At 42.0% G+C, this 17217-nt stretch overlaps 1 protein-coding gene across 2 annotated transcripts in view; it reads right to left on the minus strand.

The window, feature by feature from the left end:
- Positions 1-498: 498 nt before the first annotated feature.
- LOC101169424 (integrin alpha-11) overlaps positions 499-17217 on the minus strand; it is a 72394-nt gene continuing 55675 nt past the window's right edge. Inside the window, exons 23-30 of one of the 2 annotated variants that reach the window (XM_023955519.1) lie at positions 12399-12482; positions 12119-12218; positions 5382-5495; positions 3719-3802; positions 3531-3641; positions 3336-3431; positions 2122-2235; positions 499-1467 (exon numbers count right to left, since the gene is read on the minus strand). In XM_023955519.1, coding sequence (XP_023811287.1) covers positions 1387-1467; positions 2122-2235; positions 3336-3431; positions 3531-3641; positions 3719-3802; positions 5382-5495; positions 12119-12218; positions 12399-12482 — 784 coding nt within the window. In that variant the 3' untranslated portion in view covers positions 499-1386. Of the gene's footprint in view, positions 1468-2121; positions 2236-3335; positions 3432-3530; positions 3642-3718; positions 3806-5381; positions 5496-12118; positions 12219-12398; positions 12483-17217 lie in introns of both variants that reach the window. The other variant, XM_023955518.1, reaches the window with a different exon arrangement.

Consider the following 17217-nt stretch of genomic DNA (forward strand, 5'->3'; position numbering starts at 1 on the left):
GCTGTCATTAAAATCTCAGACTCCGTCTCACTAAAGTATAACGCTCTATTTTTTTTTCTCTCGACACGTTTCCATGGTGACTCCAGAAATCTGCGATCCATTGAGAATGTCTTTATGTACCTCCTGTGCACGTGCATTAACCCAGGGTTACCAAGTCGAGCGTAATTACGCCAACTCATATCCGGTCTTTTTGGAACTGACATACCCAGAGTAAACAAGTTCAGGCGGATTTCAGACAGAGTTCAGGGTTAAAGTCAGGCTAGTTTAAACATGCTTCCTGGAATACCCCCCTGATCTGTGCGTAAATGTGGTTTTGTGTGTGTTTCAGATGATTGGTGTGTAATATTTAAGGATTTGTAGGCATAAGAGCCATTTTGAATTCATAGTTAGTCGTAGGTTGTTGTCATTTCAAGTTGTGCATCTGTACATTGTATTTTGAAATTGTATGTTTTTGATATTCACGTGTACATGTGAAAACACAATTGCAAGTCCACACAGTTAGGCACAAAATATATATTTTAAGAGTTACAAATGAAATATTACGCACACACAAATCCAGTGAGTCCATTTTCTCTCCCCATTTGACTCTTTTTGACAAAAATCGGCAGATGCTGCAGGTAGAGAGAGGAGACAGAGGTTCACTTCCCTCTCTGTTCTGAATATTGACATTACTTTAGCTTCCTTCACACGCAGCTCAAGTAGAAATGTAAATGAACCAACAGTAGTGCAGATCAGCCGTAAATACACGCCGGCCTTAGTCAAGGCTGCGTCTGGTCTTGTGTGGTCCCCAACATCTCATTTTTGAAGAGTCCTACAGCCAATTCATTTCAAAAGCCACATTTGCCTCCAGAACACAGTCAAAATGTTGTCAGTGAAAAGAATTGTTGATACATTTAAAGTTCACATTGAAACAGCTGAGTAAGCATTTCTTAGGCAGTAATTGTTGGATCAGCTTCAGTAAATTGACTAAATGGACTCAATGTTGCATCTTTCTACAGAAACCTGTTTAACACGGTAAGTCATGACCTGTTTGAGTTAGAGTCGATTCAAAAGACTTCGGCTCGTCACTGCAGAAAGTCTGGAGCTTGTGTTTGAGCAAACGGAGAGCAGAAAATCAAATACACAAAAAGGAGTTTCATTGTAGAGTAGCATTTCTGTTTCCAAACACAGATCCAAGACCCTCTTAAATAAGCTGCATTTCACTGGTTTCATGAGTTTGTTTCATAATCCAGAGCTGAATGGCTTCCTGGGTCAGAAGAACCCTTCGTCATCAGTCTGCAGGCAGATGTGTCCACTTCAGTCCTGCAGTTGAGCTGTTCAGACTTCTGATGCATTCAAGTCTACATTTGGCCGCAGAGCATCCCAACAATGGCGATGTCTCCCCATCTATAGCTGCGGGGCTGACTTCCAGCTGGCTGCAGGCTGCTCCTCTTCCTCTTGTCTTCTTTGTCTCTTGAAGAAACCCAGCTGCGAAGGCAACATATTCACATCTTAACCATCTGTGCACCCGCTCAACTCCAAAAAGACTGACAAACCTCACATTAAAGGAGCTTTGGGAGTAGAAAGAAACGGTTTAAATCACACAGAAAAAGAAATCTTTAATTCATAATTACTGACTGACGGAGGTCCAGAGGCAACAGCAGAATGATTCAAGTCTGATTTCACTGCAAGCTGATAGATAACTGCTCGGTCCCTAACTGATGTAGCAGTGATGCACAAAGAGTGTGGTCACATGACTCCACCTGAATTGGGTCGGTTTGACGGTTTTGCCTCTGTGTTCGTCCCCAAAACCTCCCAAAAGGTAGTGTGCACACTGCTTGGAGGTGAAGATTAGAACATGACCGCGCCCCACCATGTTTGAGGGACTTCTACCTCATTAATGATTGGATCCATTCATCGGGAAACCACCGGGCGGCTTGTTACACAAACACACCCATTTTACTTCAGCGGAAAGCTTCACAACATAAATAACTATATTTACAGGTTTGCAGCAGACATTTTGGGACATTTTTACCATTAAAAGATATCCAACGATGTATGTGCTCAGGGATACAACTTTGCATCAGTTTAAAAACACAGATAGAAGCTCTGCTGGACTGGAGGGGGACCGTGTGACTTTACCTTCCACAGGCCCAGAACCAGCAGGCCGAGCAGCAGCAGGCCGGCCAGCGAGCTGCCAAGAATGATCCAGATGGGAACAGAGTTCTCCTCCTCCTTCCTCAGGTGCAGCAGTACCTGCAACAATCACCATCCCGTCATCCGATGGAAACGCATTCAAGTTGTTTGAAACTGATCTGAGTTTCCATGACGAGGAGGTGGAGAGCAGGTCAAACATTGTGTTCCACATTCCAGTTTTTCAGCCTTCAGAACCAACACAACTCTAGTACTGTGCATTAGAATGACCGCTTACACCTTTAAAGCAGCCTTTAAGTGTGGCTGTGACAAAACAGTTTGTCTTCACGTCTTCCTATCAAACAGTGACAAAATGGAAAGAAACAGTAATGGGATAATAAACAAAGAATAAAACCGCACGATCGGGTTGGAATCAGCCGATTATTCCATACAAAAGTTTCATTGATTCCTGCTGAAATGAAGCTTTCTGCCCATAGGACACATCTGTTTTGACGGCACAGCTGCAGGTGTCCCTGAATGCATCAGTGGCTCGGGATGGTTTTTAGAAATCTGAACTGGAAAAAAAACTGAATTTATTTCTTGAAAATGTATTATCCGTCTTTCCTAAAAGACCTTGCTTTATTCTCTCTAGCAAAAACAGCCTTTTGTTGTCACGTTCTTGTTATCATGAGTATTATTTAGACATTCTGTTAATCAAAGCTTTCACTTTCAGTCTGGAGCAATTACAAAATAAAATATATCTTGACCAACAAATCTATCAACCTTTTGGATATACTGTATATTCTTGAATAAAGGGAGATTTAACTGTAAATTTGACATCAATCTGAACTGTTCATCAATGCTGACACAGATTCAGTACTTTGACCTCCTGCTCCTTCAGAGCTCCTGCAGGAGTCTGCACCACGGCTGTGCTGTGGAAACTTGTCACTTTGCCTTTTCCTTGTTTCACAGACACATCTGTGGGACAGACATTCGCTCACGCCTCCTGGAAAACAGCTTTAAGACTGGAGTCAATGGAGAACAAGAAAAAGGGGCTTCAGCGCACAAAGCACAGCCCAGAAAGATAATGAAATAAATATGTATTGATTCATCTCTAACTGCTCCCAAAAAAAGAGAATCTGTGTGACAGAAAACCCAGATGACTCGTTTCATTTGATGTCGAGCTGTTGTTGCTGTGAGTCAGGAGAAGCACACAGTGGTACCTGTCTGACAGGTTTGTCCTCCTGCAGGACCATGGGACTGGATGCCTCCAGATAGACAGAGGCGGCGCCCGTCAGCTCCAAAGACTTAAAGCTGACCTGAAAGTTAGACAAATGAGAACAACCAGATGTGTTTCTTAGTGCCAGTCAGAAAAAAGTCTGTTCAGCCAAACAAAATCGAAGGTTTGCAGGACTCACAGCGTGTAGAACAGAGAGCTGCAGTCTTCCCATGAGCGTCACCGTTACCTGTGCCGATGCCGGGACGCTCAGCCTACAGAGGACCACGATGCTCACACTGTTACTGCGGTTCTACACAAACAAGCACAGCTGCCTTATTTCCTTCAAACATCTGCAGGCTGTGGTCGGCGCAGGAAGAACGCCATTACCAGTTGTGACAGGTGCGACAGGTCCTCAGGGGCAGCAGCACGCCTTGCTTCAGCGTGGGGAATTGAACAGTTGGAGTCGGCCGCCTGCTGAGAAAACGGAGGGTTGTGACGGCGCCCCGTTCATCTGATATTTAGAGGACTGAAACTCATTGAAAGCAGAACTATTAACCATTCTAAAAACCACTCAGCATATGGAAGCGATTCTGTAGCATAATTAAAAATAAAAGTCAAAACCAGAATTGCTTTTTCATTTTCCAAATGAAGCTGCATTTTTTGACTCAAAAATAAAATGAAAAAGCATTCCACCAAAATGCTTTTTCATTTTCTACTTCAACACAGCTTATTCTGTCACTTAATTAAAATGACAAAGAAAATGGTGTTTGACATTTCACTTTCAAAACGTTCTCTGTTAAATGTGTAGCAAAATTAATTTAGAAATGTCCAATTTTACCATTAAAATGCATTAACAGAAATGCTTTTTCATTTTCTAAATGATGCTGTATCAAATGACTCTAAATTAAAATGAAAAAGCAATGCAGTAATTCCCCGCCCATTCGCAGGTTGCCGCTGATGACGTGACATCACAAGCGTGAGGCGCAGAACAGCGCTCATTCCGCGAATTTTGAAAAACGATTTACTCTGTACTTTACTGTAAAGTATAGTTTACGCGTTTAAGATGCCATCCAAATGCCCTGCATCATCTCCAGCTTCTGGAAATGAACCCAAACGGCAGAAAAAGGTTCTGACTCTGCAGAGGCTCTGGCTCTGGGAGTTTTAAAACAGCGTCAATTATTCGCAGATTTTCGTTATTCGCGCGGGGGGGGTGAGGACCGTAACCCCCGCGAATACGGGGGGATTACTGTACTTTTTTCATTTCTACTTAAAAACCGCTTATTTTGTGTCATAATTAAAACGAAAATGCAAAGAGGGGATTGCATTTTCATTTTAACATCCACCCTGCAAAAACTGTCGCATAATTCAATTCCACTTAGCATTTCCAGAGGGGAGGCGGGGCGATGACCTCATTTCTATCTCCGTGTGTCCGGCTGCTAACAGACGTATGCTAGTAGCAGTGTAGCTTTGTGTTAGCGGCAGAGGAGAGGGCTTTGTGATGGTTGTGAACTCCTGATGATTGTACACAGCTTCTCAGGACTACGTAGCAGCATTTGCGCCTTCTGCGGTCCTCCTTCGGACGCACCGCGGTTCGTCGAAACTCCCTCCTCCGGACAAGCTTTGTCTTCGGCCCGGCAGCCGCCTTCGCATAGCGGAGCGCGAAGCCCCGCCATCCGAAGCTCCAGATCGCCGAATGAGGAAGTGCTGCTACGATCTGAGAAACTGCACCATCATGTGACTTTTGAAAATGAAAAAGCATTTCTGGTATTGACTTTTATTTTTGATTATGCTACAAAATTGCTTCCATAGCTGAACAGTTAGAAAAAGCCTTTCTCCTTTGGAGAATGAGAGAGCGGAGAACAAAGGAGATGGTTGTGATTTCATGCAAAAGGTTTGAATTTTTTCATCTCCCAACTCCACACATGACACTTTTGGTGTCCTGAACCATCCGAATCTGCGAAAGTCGTACGGGCCACAACAGAGGCAATAACTAACTGATGTCTCTTTGAAAGAAACAACTACTCATTACATTTGCACACATCCAGGGTACCTCTTCAATAGTGTAGTCTATAATGTCCACCAGCTGGTTCATCTTCATGGTCACAGCCCAGATGTTGGCCCTGAAGTGCAGCTCCGTCACTGAGAAGATGCCCAGGTTCTGAATCTATACACCAAGTAAAAAGTATTCATAGTGAAAATCTTACTGTAATCAGATTACAAATGCTCAGAAACCTGGAATGTCAGTCCTGGACTGTTCCTGTCTGAAGGTTGAGTGGACTGGACCTGTGGGTTTGCATCAGCTCATTAGAAGAAAGTCGTTCAGCTTTGTGGTTGTCGCCAATGAGTTCTATCGCTAGAGGAGAGAGACATCACGTGATTCCTCATGGGAGGAGAGCACCGCCATCTTGGTGAGGTCAAGTCACCGCTGCTGTGCATGCATGTAACCACATTTTTTGGTAATGCTTTCTTTTACAGTAGAGTACTTACAGTGTACTTAAGTGGCATTTTCATGGTACTTTTTATGGTAATTACATGGTACTTTTATGTGTCTACTCGGTACTTACATGGTACTTGCTCTGTATTTATTTGGTACTATTTGGTTCATTCTTATGTAGTACATTCTGGGTATTTATAATATACTTACTGGGTATTTACATGTTGTGCAAAGGTGTCTTTTGTGGTACTTACCACATGTAAGAACCTTCCTGTACAGTGTACATACACACTTGGTCTTCTGACCTTACCAAATTAGACAATGCTAACTTGTTGGTAAAGGTGAAGTAACTGCATTGTAAAAACATATTCTGGCATAAAATACATATTCTCTTAACAAGTTGCAAATTTAAAGAGAAACTTAAGTACACTGTAAGTACTGTACTGTAAAAGAAAACAATACCCATATTTTTTGCAATATGCCAGTTCATTGTGCGGGTTTCAACTGCCAAAATCGGAAAAATGAGTCCAGGAAGGAGGAAGGCATAACAATTCACAGGTAAATTTTTATATAATTTTTTTTTCTTTTAACGCCGCAGGGGGCTTCATTAATAGTACACATGTTGACATGCATGATGCTGCAGGGCTATTATCAACATGCTGCATGATGTACGTATAATTTGCTGTCGACATAAATGTAAACTTTATTTTGTTAAACCTATAAACAGTATACTAGGACTAGGCTAATATAGTAATATAGATTTATACATTTCTGACTCAGAGACTGAACTTGTCTTGCAGGTTTCCAATGGATTCAGACTTCCTCTTGGAAAAAGTGGGCCTTAGCAATAAAAAGATCTAACCCAGATGGATCACAGTGGTACCAACTAGTAATACAGTCTGGCTTTGTTCAAAACATGTAGTGGAAACGCGTTTTGATAAGACTGGACAGACTGTTAGCTTGAAACCTGACACCATACCATCTGTGTTACACAAATTGATCATGAATCAGTAAATCTATTGTTTTTCTTAATTTTTTTTAGGGTAAATCTATTGTTGACTTTTGGGCTTTTTGTTGACTTATTATTTCTTGACTTGTTATTTATTTATTGTTATTATTTATTATTTGTATTGACTAACTATTGTTTATTATTATCTATTATTATTATTGAGTTATTGGGCTTTTCTAAATAATTTAAATTACATGTCAAAGAGGTCTAAAACTTTTAAATGTTTAGAAATTAACTTTAAAAATTCTTTGTAATAATTTTTTTATTTTTTATTTGTAAGAAGTCCTCCAACAATGCATGTTTCATTCAAGTTTGAGCTTAAGGCTGACTGTTTCTCTTATTTAACAACAACAAATGATACATCTATATACAGTATATATTATATAAATAATATATAATATACTTATATTATATAAAAAGCAAAAGCAGTCATGAGAGGGAAAATCATCTCTTATTCAACGCATAAAAAACGCAAAAAGAAAGCAGATTTATTAGAACTAGAAAATAAAATCAAAACCCTGGAGACTGCTTATGCTGCTTCTGCACAGGAACACATACTGGGCGACCTGAAAAATTTAAAACTGCAGTTAAATGACATCATCAATAAACAAACACAATTCCAGATACAAAGGCTTCGACTGGAAAGATATGAAAACTCAAATAAATCTGGCAAATTTCTAGCTAATCAGCTTAAAATTAATAAAGAAAAATCAACAATCGCTTCTATTATGGACCAAACAGGGAATGTCACCCATGACCCAGTAAAAATTAATAATGCGTTTAAAGACTTTTATCAAAACTTATACACTCCACAGATCAATCCATCAGAACAAAGCATCAACTCATTTCTCAACAATGTAAACCTGCCCAAGTTAAACGAAGATCAAATCACAAATTTAGACTCTCCGCTCTCGTTGTCTGAGCTTCATGAAGCTCTGTTACTTATGCCTAATGGTAAAGCACCAGGGCCTGACAGCTTTCCTGCAGAGTTTTATAAGGAATTCTGGGAACAACTGGCACCAACATTTTATAAAACGGTCAAATTTATCAATGAAAGCCAATCTCTACCACCTAACATGAACTCCGCCAACATTATCCTTCTTCTAAAACCAGACAAAGACCCCACTAGTCCTTCAAGCTATCGCCCCATTTCTTTAATTAATGCAGATGTAAAAATTATCTGCAAAGCACTAGCACAGAGAATAGAAAAAGTCACTCCTCACATAATTGACTTTGATCAAACTGGATTCATCAAAGGCAGACACTCGGATGACAATGTCCGCAGACTCGTTAACATAATAGACTTTGCCACCATCAAAAAACAGGAAATGACTATACTATCACTGGATGCTGAAAAAGCCTTTGATAGAGTAAATTGGAAGTTCCTTATTGCTGCCCTCCATAAGTTTGGGTTTGGAGAATCATTCATCAATTGGATCAAAGTATTATACCACAACCCCAATGCATCAGTTAGAACTAATAAACAGACTTCCAACAGGTTTTTTCTTGGAAGAGGAACCAGACAGGGCTGCCCACTCTCTCCTTCTCTTTTTGCTATATTCATTGAGCCTTTAGCTGCAGCAATAAGACATAATGAGAGCATTAAAGGAATTAAAACCAAACACAGCCATCATAAAATTAGTCTCTATGCAGATGACATATTACTGTTTTTAAGTAATTTACATTCTGTAAATGAAACGGCAACAATCATTAATGAATTCTCCTCTATATCAGACTATTCCATTAATTGGAATAAGTCTGTTTTATTACCACTGAACAATAATGCGGAGCAAAGACTCACAATACCAGTTAAATCAGGAAATATCAAATATCTAGGTATCAATTTTTCCCCCAAACTATCAGAACTGGTGCAGCTAAACTACACCCCATTACTGAAAAACATACAGGACGATCTAACACGCTGGACCAACCTGCCTCTGTACCTTATGGGCAAGGTAGCCACAGTAAAAATGAAAATCGTACCCAAAGTTAATTATCTCTTCTCAATGATTCCCACACAACCGCCATTAAAATGGTTCAAAACATTAGACTCATCCATATCAAGCTTTTTATGGAACAATAAACCTGCAAGAATTGGTCTAAAAACTTTAAAATCTGCAAAAAGCTGTGGAGGATTAGAATTACCTAACTTCCACAATTACGTTCTTGCAAATAGATTACAATACATCTTAAAATGGTTAAAAAATAATCCAGAAACCAACTCATGGTTAGACTTGGAAGAGGCGTTATGTGGAAAGATCAACCTATCAGATCTTCCATTTATTAGCCAAACAGTTAAAAAACAGGATTGTTTCAAAAGAATTAATATAAATGCCACTTTAACAGCCTGGTGGGAATTTCTCAAAATATCAAAATCATCAATCCAACCGTGCAAAATGACACCCATCTGGAACAACCCAGACATCCTCATAAACAAAAAAATTATCCACTTCCCAGCTTGGCAAGCAGGGGGCATAAAACAACTAGAGCACATAATTATTGATAGAAGATTCAGAACTCCCCAGGAACTTCAAGACAAACATGGAATAAATAACTTCTTGGAATATCAGCAACTTAAATCAATTATTACTAAAAAGTTTAAATACAGAGACAACGATTTTAAGCTACCAGATGTAGTTACCACTCTGATCAATTTCTCAATGAATAAAACTCTCTCCAAAATATACAAACTTTTATGTAATTTAGATAATAATATTTCACTTCCCACAACAAAATGGGATGCGGATTTGAGCATCAGCACCGATGAAAGCTTTTGGTCAGAACTTTGTCTAAACACCTTTAAACTGACAAAAAGTCCAAATCTGCAGCTAATCCATTTAAAAACTCTACACAGAATTTACTACACTGGACAGAGGATGTTCAAGATGGGTCTCAGCAACTCAGACATTTGTCAGCACTGTAACGGTAATCTGCCCGACAATTACATGCATGCACTATGGTTCTGCACGCCTGTCCAGGCTCTCTGGCAGCAGGTATGTGCCGATCTATCAGTCTGGCTTAAGGTTTCAATCACAGCTTCACCGTCACTTTGTGTGCTTGGTGACATGAGTGCCATCGATGTAGAAGGAGGATTAGGCTCTATCATTTTCATAACTCTTTGCATTGCTAAAAAAAAGTATTTTAATAAATTGGAAAAGCAAGAAAAATATAAATATAAGTCAACACAGAAATCTGCTGCTTGATCATATCAGCTTGGAAAAAATGTCAGCCCAAGGTTCAAGTAACTTTGAAAGAATTCGGTCTCCCTGGTCTCCCATAGCTAACTCCATGACTTAGGGGGTGGGGGGGGCCTGGTCGTCGTTGCTCCTTGCCCTTCTGCCGTGGGCCGGGGTGGGGGTCGGGGCCTCCGGTGCCTGGCGGGGGGTGGTGGGGGCTCCGTTGGTCGGGGGGTCGGGTCCGGCGCCTGGGTGGGGCGGGCTGGGGTGCTGCGTTGTCCTCTGGGCTTGGGTGTGGGGGTGCGTGGTGGGGGGGTGGGGTGGTGGTCTGGCTTGGCTTGGGGGGGTGGTCCCTTTGCCTGTGCCAGAGCTCTTCTAGAGCCGGCGTTTGGGGGTGGGGGCCTGGGCTTGCTCCGGGGGGGGCGACGCTTTCTCGCTCCTCTCTCTCTGTGTGGGGTGGGTGGTGCTGGGCCTGGGGTGTCGGCGCCTCCGGGGGTGGGGCCCCTGGGCTGGGTGGCCCTGGCCCCTTTGCTGGGGGGGGGGGGGGGGGGGGGGGGGGGGGGGGGGCTGGGGGACAGCTGTTTGACCACCGGGGGACAGTCTAACAGCTGTCCCCAACTTACCCCCTTCCTCATATAACCTCATATTAGGGTGAGGGGGTGGGGGGTCTAGTCTGCGATGCGCCTTGGGGGGGGGGGGGGGGCTGCTCTCCTGGTTGGGCTGGGGCGGCGCTCTCTTTCCCTCCGTGCCTCCCTGCTCTCTGGCTCTGGGGGCCTTGCGGCGGTCCTGCTGGCCCTGGCCTGGTTGGCGGGCTTGGTCGCCCGGACGGCGGTTGTTCCCTGCCGGTTCCCGTGTGGCGTTGGGGGGATTTCGACTGTCGCTGCTGCTGCGGTGGGGGTGGGGATGGCTGGGCATTCTCCCTCCTTCTTGTCACGTTCCACCATCCATTTTAGAAGAACATAAACACTCACCTGAGCACAGGTGTTAGCTCACCTTTGCACTAACAGTTTGCATGATTGAATGACTGAAATATTTCACACTAGTTGGTTGTAAGGCATAAGTATGCGTGTGAACACTATCTGTTTTGTGTACATGTCGACAGGTGGACATTTTTGCAGCTAGCAGGTGTGTTGATAACATTTGAGTGTGTGTGTGGATAGGCCCCGCCCTTTTTGTACTACATTTGAACCTTACCATAATGATTAACAACCAGTAAACTTGTTGCTTTATGCTGCTTCATGGTCTTACCCCCCTTCCCCTCCTATTATCACCCTCCTACCCCCCCCTCTCTCTAACGTCCCTCTCTCTTCTTCCCCTCTTTCCTTTTCCGTCCGGTCCAACACCAAAGATTTTCAAACATGATTGAAATTAATAAAGTTTGGGCTCAATTACAAAAGGGGTTTATTCAGACATACCTTTGGTTTGTCTGAAGATTAATAACCCCTCTTGTTAAAGTAAAATATGTCCAACACAAGAGGCCCTCAGCTCTCATCTGTCTGCCTAGCTGTTGGACAGAACAAGTTAAAAATAAGTAAATAAATAAATAAATAAATAAATAAATAAATAAATAAATAAATAAATAAATATAAATATACAGTATATATTATATAAAAGCTACTTAGATGCCACTAAAGGGCAATAGAAAGCGTTGTCACATGGGAGCCGAAGACCCCACCAAGACGGCGTCGCGCTCCGCGAGACACGGCTTCTCAAGCGGGCGTGTCTCCTCGAGCAATATGACTCATTGGTCGTCGCCTTCTTGACAGGAAATCACATGACCCAGTCCAGAGACGCTAGTTCTAGTTGAAGCACTCCCAGGTAAAAACCAATCAACAGCTCATTACTTTGACATTCACAAGTTAATCAGAGAGCTCCCCTCCCCCCTAATTAAGTCAAAATTAAAGGAATTATGTGCTCTTAAGGAAAAACTTAAGGAAACCATGATTCCCTAATCCCCCAGTTACTCCAAATCCGGAAAAGAATCATCCCTTAATTCCATGTAAACTTGCCCACTGTGAAAATGTAAAACATCCAGGGGGGCAACACTGGAGCATCAAGAGTGGAAACATTTAGGAAACATTGCCTCCTTTTTGACATGCACTGTAGCTGTAATTCACTTTACAGAGATTCATACAGACAACAAATAAACATGAATGACTTTCACTTGCATTAAACGTTAGGTTGAAGGTGGAATCTGAAGTGTCTGATTGGTCCCAAGACGAGGAGGAGGAGTCAGCTCGTATTCCAAAATGAGGAGGGTATGGGTCTCTGTCAGAAATGGAAAGCAATTACAATATTCCAGACTGATTAAAAAAAATCTCTAATTACATTTTCTAATGAAAAGCTATAATCTGGAGGTTTGGCCAACATTTATTTGTCAGATACAACTGTCTAATAAATTCTTCTGGCCAAACATCGACCCTCCTGTGAATGAGGGCACCCCCCCACCTGGTGAAGAGGAGGTCCGCTTCAAACCTCAGAGGGAGGAAGATGCTGTTGATGTTGTCGCTGGGATTTCTCTCAACTCCATCACTGTTTAACAAAAAAAAGAAGAGAAAGGAACACTTTACCTCAAGGTCCAAATACAGAAAGGTTTTGAGTTTGCTGACAGCTACAATAATGAATGTGTAAAAAAGAAATCGAACCATTTTAATCTGAATCTGTTGTTTTTCAGATGCTCAGCAAAGCAAATATGAAATTGCTCCGTCGTTATTTTCCAGTGATTCCTAATTACTGTTGAGTTTTGTTGCTTCAGCAGTGATGGATTCCAGGACAAAGGAAGATGAAACAGGAAAAAAAGCCTCTTTAGCCTCTGAACATATTTACGAGGGACAAAAAACATGTTTTTAAGAGGAAGGGCTCACGAAACAAAACACAGAGAACGACTAAAGGCAACACTCCAGAATCAACGACCTGGTAATCACTGGACTAAAGATCTAACACGGGTCGGATGTGCAAGCGGTGACCACCAACAACAGGGAAGAACTGGTGAGGTGCACTGGGGTTCTCTCAAGTCTAAAGGGGTTTTCGCCTGGATGTTAACCCTTTAACACCAGAGCTTTAGCTCCCATGTTGACATTCATACAACAACTAGAAACATTTCTGCTAGCCTTAGTCTGTTAACCTGACAATCCAGAGACGAGACCCGGGCGCAGAGCAGCAGTGTAAAACGCTCCTCTGAGCCTCCCTTAGGGTTAGTGCCGGTGCAAAACCCATGCAGGGAAAGTCAAGCAGGTCCTAGCTTTAGCTTATGTGCTGAAAGACAAATGAAAGGAGCGCGTCTTAGAAACCTTAAAGTGACAGACAGCAGTTATCACAAGCAGAATTATGATGTAATTAAATGTGGTTTATTAAACATTCGATCCATTTCCTCCAAGTCCCTATTAGTCAATGAGTTGATCATTGATAACAACCTTAGTCTTTTAGCCTTAACAGAAACTTGGCTCCATCAGGATGACTATGTTAGATTGAATGAAGCAACCCCCCCCACTTATGCTAACTATCAGAAATCCAGGATTTCAGGGAAAGGAGGTGGTTTGGCAGTAATATCACAGTCTAGCTTACTTCTCAGCCCTAAAGTTAAAAATGCTTATAATTCATTTGAAAGCATCATATTGTCTTTAAGTCACCCGAACAGGAAAACTCCAAAACCTGTTTTACTCATAATTATTTATCGCCCCCCCGGCCCATATTCAGAATTTTTAACTGAGTTTTCTGACTTCCTATCGACTATTGTCTTAGATTCTGATCAAACTATAATATTAGGGGATTTTAATATTCATGTTGATGACCCCAGTGACTGCCTAGGAAAGGCTTTTGCAGCTTTATTAGATGATGTTGGTTTCACCCAAAGTGTGAATGAACCCACTCACTCTCATAAGCACACCCTGGACCTTGTTCTAACCCATGGTATAGAGATCAGCCAGCTGAGTGTCCTTCCTCTTAACCCCATCATTTCTGATCACTTTCTGATTACCTTCCAGCTTACACTGGAACATCCTTCTGCCCCAGTGAATAAGAAACAGCTTAGAAGAACCTTAACTGACCGTTCTGTGTCTGAGTTTAAACACACAGTTCAGCCAGTACTTAGTGATATTCTGAGAAAATACTCTGACACCAGCTCCCATAGTATCAGTCCTAATATAAATGACCACTTTGTTAATGATGCCTTACAAGCCCTCAGGAGTACACTCGATGTTGTTGCCCCCTTGAAACCTAAGTTCGTCAGACAAAACCGAGTAGCACCGTGGTTTAACGCTGAAACTCGTTCTCTTAAACAAGAAACCCGTAAGTTGGAAAGAGAATGGCGCCGCTCCGGGTCAGAGCAGTTTCTGAATACCTGGAAACATAGCCTATTAAATTATAAAAAAGCTCTGCGTAGAGCTAGAAGCCAGTACTATTCAACCTTAATATCAGAGAATGGAAACAACCCAAGATTTCTTTTTAGCACTATTGCTAAATTAACTTGCAGTCAGAGCTCAGTAGAACCACATGTTCCTGTTTCTCTCAGCTCTGATGATTTTCTTACATTTTTAGATAGTAAAATTTCAAATATTAGACATAAGTTGAATCAAGTTATTCCTACTATCAGCCCAGAACAGGCTGAAGCGGTAGAAATGGAGGCATCCATAGAAACCTCTGTAACATTAGACTGCTTGACTATTGTGGATCAAGCGGAAATAACATCAATTATTACGTCCTCCAAATCCTCAACGTGTCTGTTAGACCCAATTCTCACTAGACTTTTTAAAGAAACTTTTCCCCTAATTAATGATCCCATATTAACAATGATAAATGCCTCTCTGGAAACGGGTTACGTGCCACAGTCTTTTAAATATGCAGTTGTTAAACCTCTTCTGAAAAAGCCCAGTTTGGATCCTAGCATCTTGGCCAACTATAGACCGATATCAAACCTCCCCTTTATTTCTAAAATCCTAGAAAGAGTTGTAGTTAAGCAGCTTTACTGCCACCTACAGGACAACAGCCACTTTGAAGACTTTCAGTCGGGGTTTAGACCTCACCACAGTACGGAAACTGCACTAGTTAGAGTCTCTAATGACTTGTTATTGGCCTCAGAAAAGGGACTACTTTCTATTCTGGTCCTGTTGGACCTCAGTGCAGCCTTTGACACTATCGACCACAGTATTTTACTCCATAGATTAGAGCAGGACATAGGGATCAGAGGATCTGCTCTCCAGTGGTTTAAATCCTATCTGTCCGATAGGTATCAGTTCGTTAATGTAAATGGCCATTCCCCTCAGTGCACTCGAGTCAACTATGGAGTCCCACAGGGCTCAGTCTTGGGACCGATCCTGTTTACGCTTTATATGCTACCCCTAGGAAACATAATCAGGAAACACAGCATTAATTTTCATTGTTATGCCGACGATACGCAGTTGTATTTATCCATGAAGCCTGACCAGAATGACCAGATAGAGAAAGTGAACGCCTGCATCAGTGACATCAAGACCTGGATGACAATTAATTACCTCCTCTTGAACCAAGAAAAAACTGAGGTCATTATACTAGGTCCTAAAAACCTCAGAGATACTCTGTCTGCTCAGATAGTCTCCCTGGATGGCATAAGTATAGCCCCCAATTCCACAGTTAGAAACCTTGGGGTTTTACTTGACCAGGATTTATCATTTAAGGCTCACATATCTCAGGCATGTAGAACTGCCTTTTTTCCCCTGCGGAATATTGCTAAGATCAGAAATATCCTTTCTAAGAGTGATGCTGAAAAACTCATCCATGCATTTGTTACGTCGAGGCTGGATTACTGTAACTCCTTGTTAGCAGCGTGTCCTAAGAGTTCCTTAAGAAGTCTCCAGCTTGTTCAGAACGCAGCAGCTAGATTGTTAGCTGGAACCAGCAGAAGAGATCACATCACTCCTGTGTTGGTTTCACTTCACTGGATCCCAGTTGATTCCAGAATCAAGTACAAGATCCTCCTGTTAACCTATAAGGCCTTACATGGAATGGCCCCGTCCTATATTAAGGACCTCATAGTCCCTTACCATCCAATGAGAACACTTCGCTCGCAAAATGCAGGACTGCTTGTGGTTCCTAGAATTAGTAAAAGTATGGTTGGAGGTAGAGCGTTTAGCCACTAAGCCCCTGTCTTATGGAATAAACTCCCAGCTCATGTAAGAGAGGCCGACTCAGTTTCTACATTCAAAGCTAGACTGAAAACATTCCTCTTTGGACAGGCTTATTGTCAGACTAGTTAGTATTCAGAGATTATTTAACTTAATGTTAATTTGTTTAAATTAAACTTAATAATAACTATTTCTTTTAAAAGGCTGCTAGAAGGTGAAGCCGGGGTAACTATGGTGCACTGGGGTTCTGTCCTCTTTCCTTTTTTACTTCTACCCTTCCTCTCCTCTATTCTTGATCATAATTTATCATTTAGTTCTCCATGCCTCTGTCTGGTACAGTGCGATTCATGTATTGTCCCTCTTTTCCTCTCCCCTCCTGGGGAGTGGGAGTGCTTCCAGATTCCAGTTGGCTCATCCGTGCTCCAGTTCCTGACCGTTTACCTCGCCTTTGCTCCTGCTCCTACACCTGGCTGTGGATCCTGCCTCTGGCTCGTCTCTGGCTCGTCTCTGCTCTGTACCTGACCGCGTACCTCGCCTCTCTTCCTGCTCCTAGTTAGTAGGTAGTTGTAGATTTAGATAAGTTAATTCTTCTCTAAGAATTCTGGTAAATCGCCTGTCCGTCCTGGGGGAGGATCCCTCCTTCATGTGGGCACCCCTGAGGTTTCTTCGTTTTTTCCGGAATCCGGTTTTTTGGGAGTTTTTCCTTACCGCGAAGGGGGGTCTAAGGGCAGGGATGCCAGTATAGCTTAGTCAGTTTGTTAGTTCATTTTAGTATTTTCCTATTGAACTCTTTGTATTCGTGATCCTTTTGATTTCATGTTTTACTTCGAAGCCCATCGAGACGACTGTTGTTGTGATTTTGGGCTATACAAATAAAATTGAATTGAATTGGAACTCCTCAATCCTTTACGGGATTCACGGGATCCCAGTGGATTCTGAACGGAGGAAAACAGACTTGCGCTGATATTTAACACTTTACAATATCGAAGTATTTCTTAATCCATGTAAATCCACTGATTTTGTTGTGGACAAAATCTGATTTTTTAAGCTGTTATGCACCGTTACACTACTAATGTGTTGCACATCAGTGCACAGCCGATATGAAAAGCGCTCCAGATCAGAATGAGCTGATTCACACTGATCGCATAATTGGTTAAAGATTTACAGTA

This window comes from Oryzias latipes, chromosome 6, assembly GCF_002234675.1.
Source record: "Oryzias latipes chromosome 6, ASM223467v1".
Lineage (NCBI taxonomy): Eukaryota > Metazoa > Chordata > Actinopteri > Beloniformes > Adrianichthyidae > Oryzias > Oryzias latipes.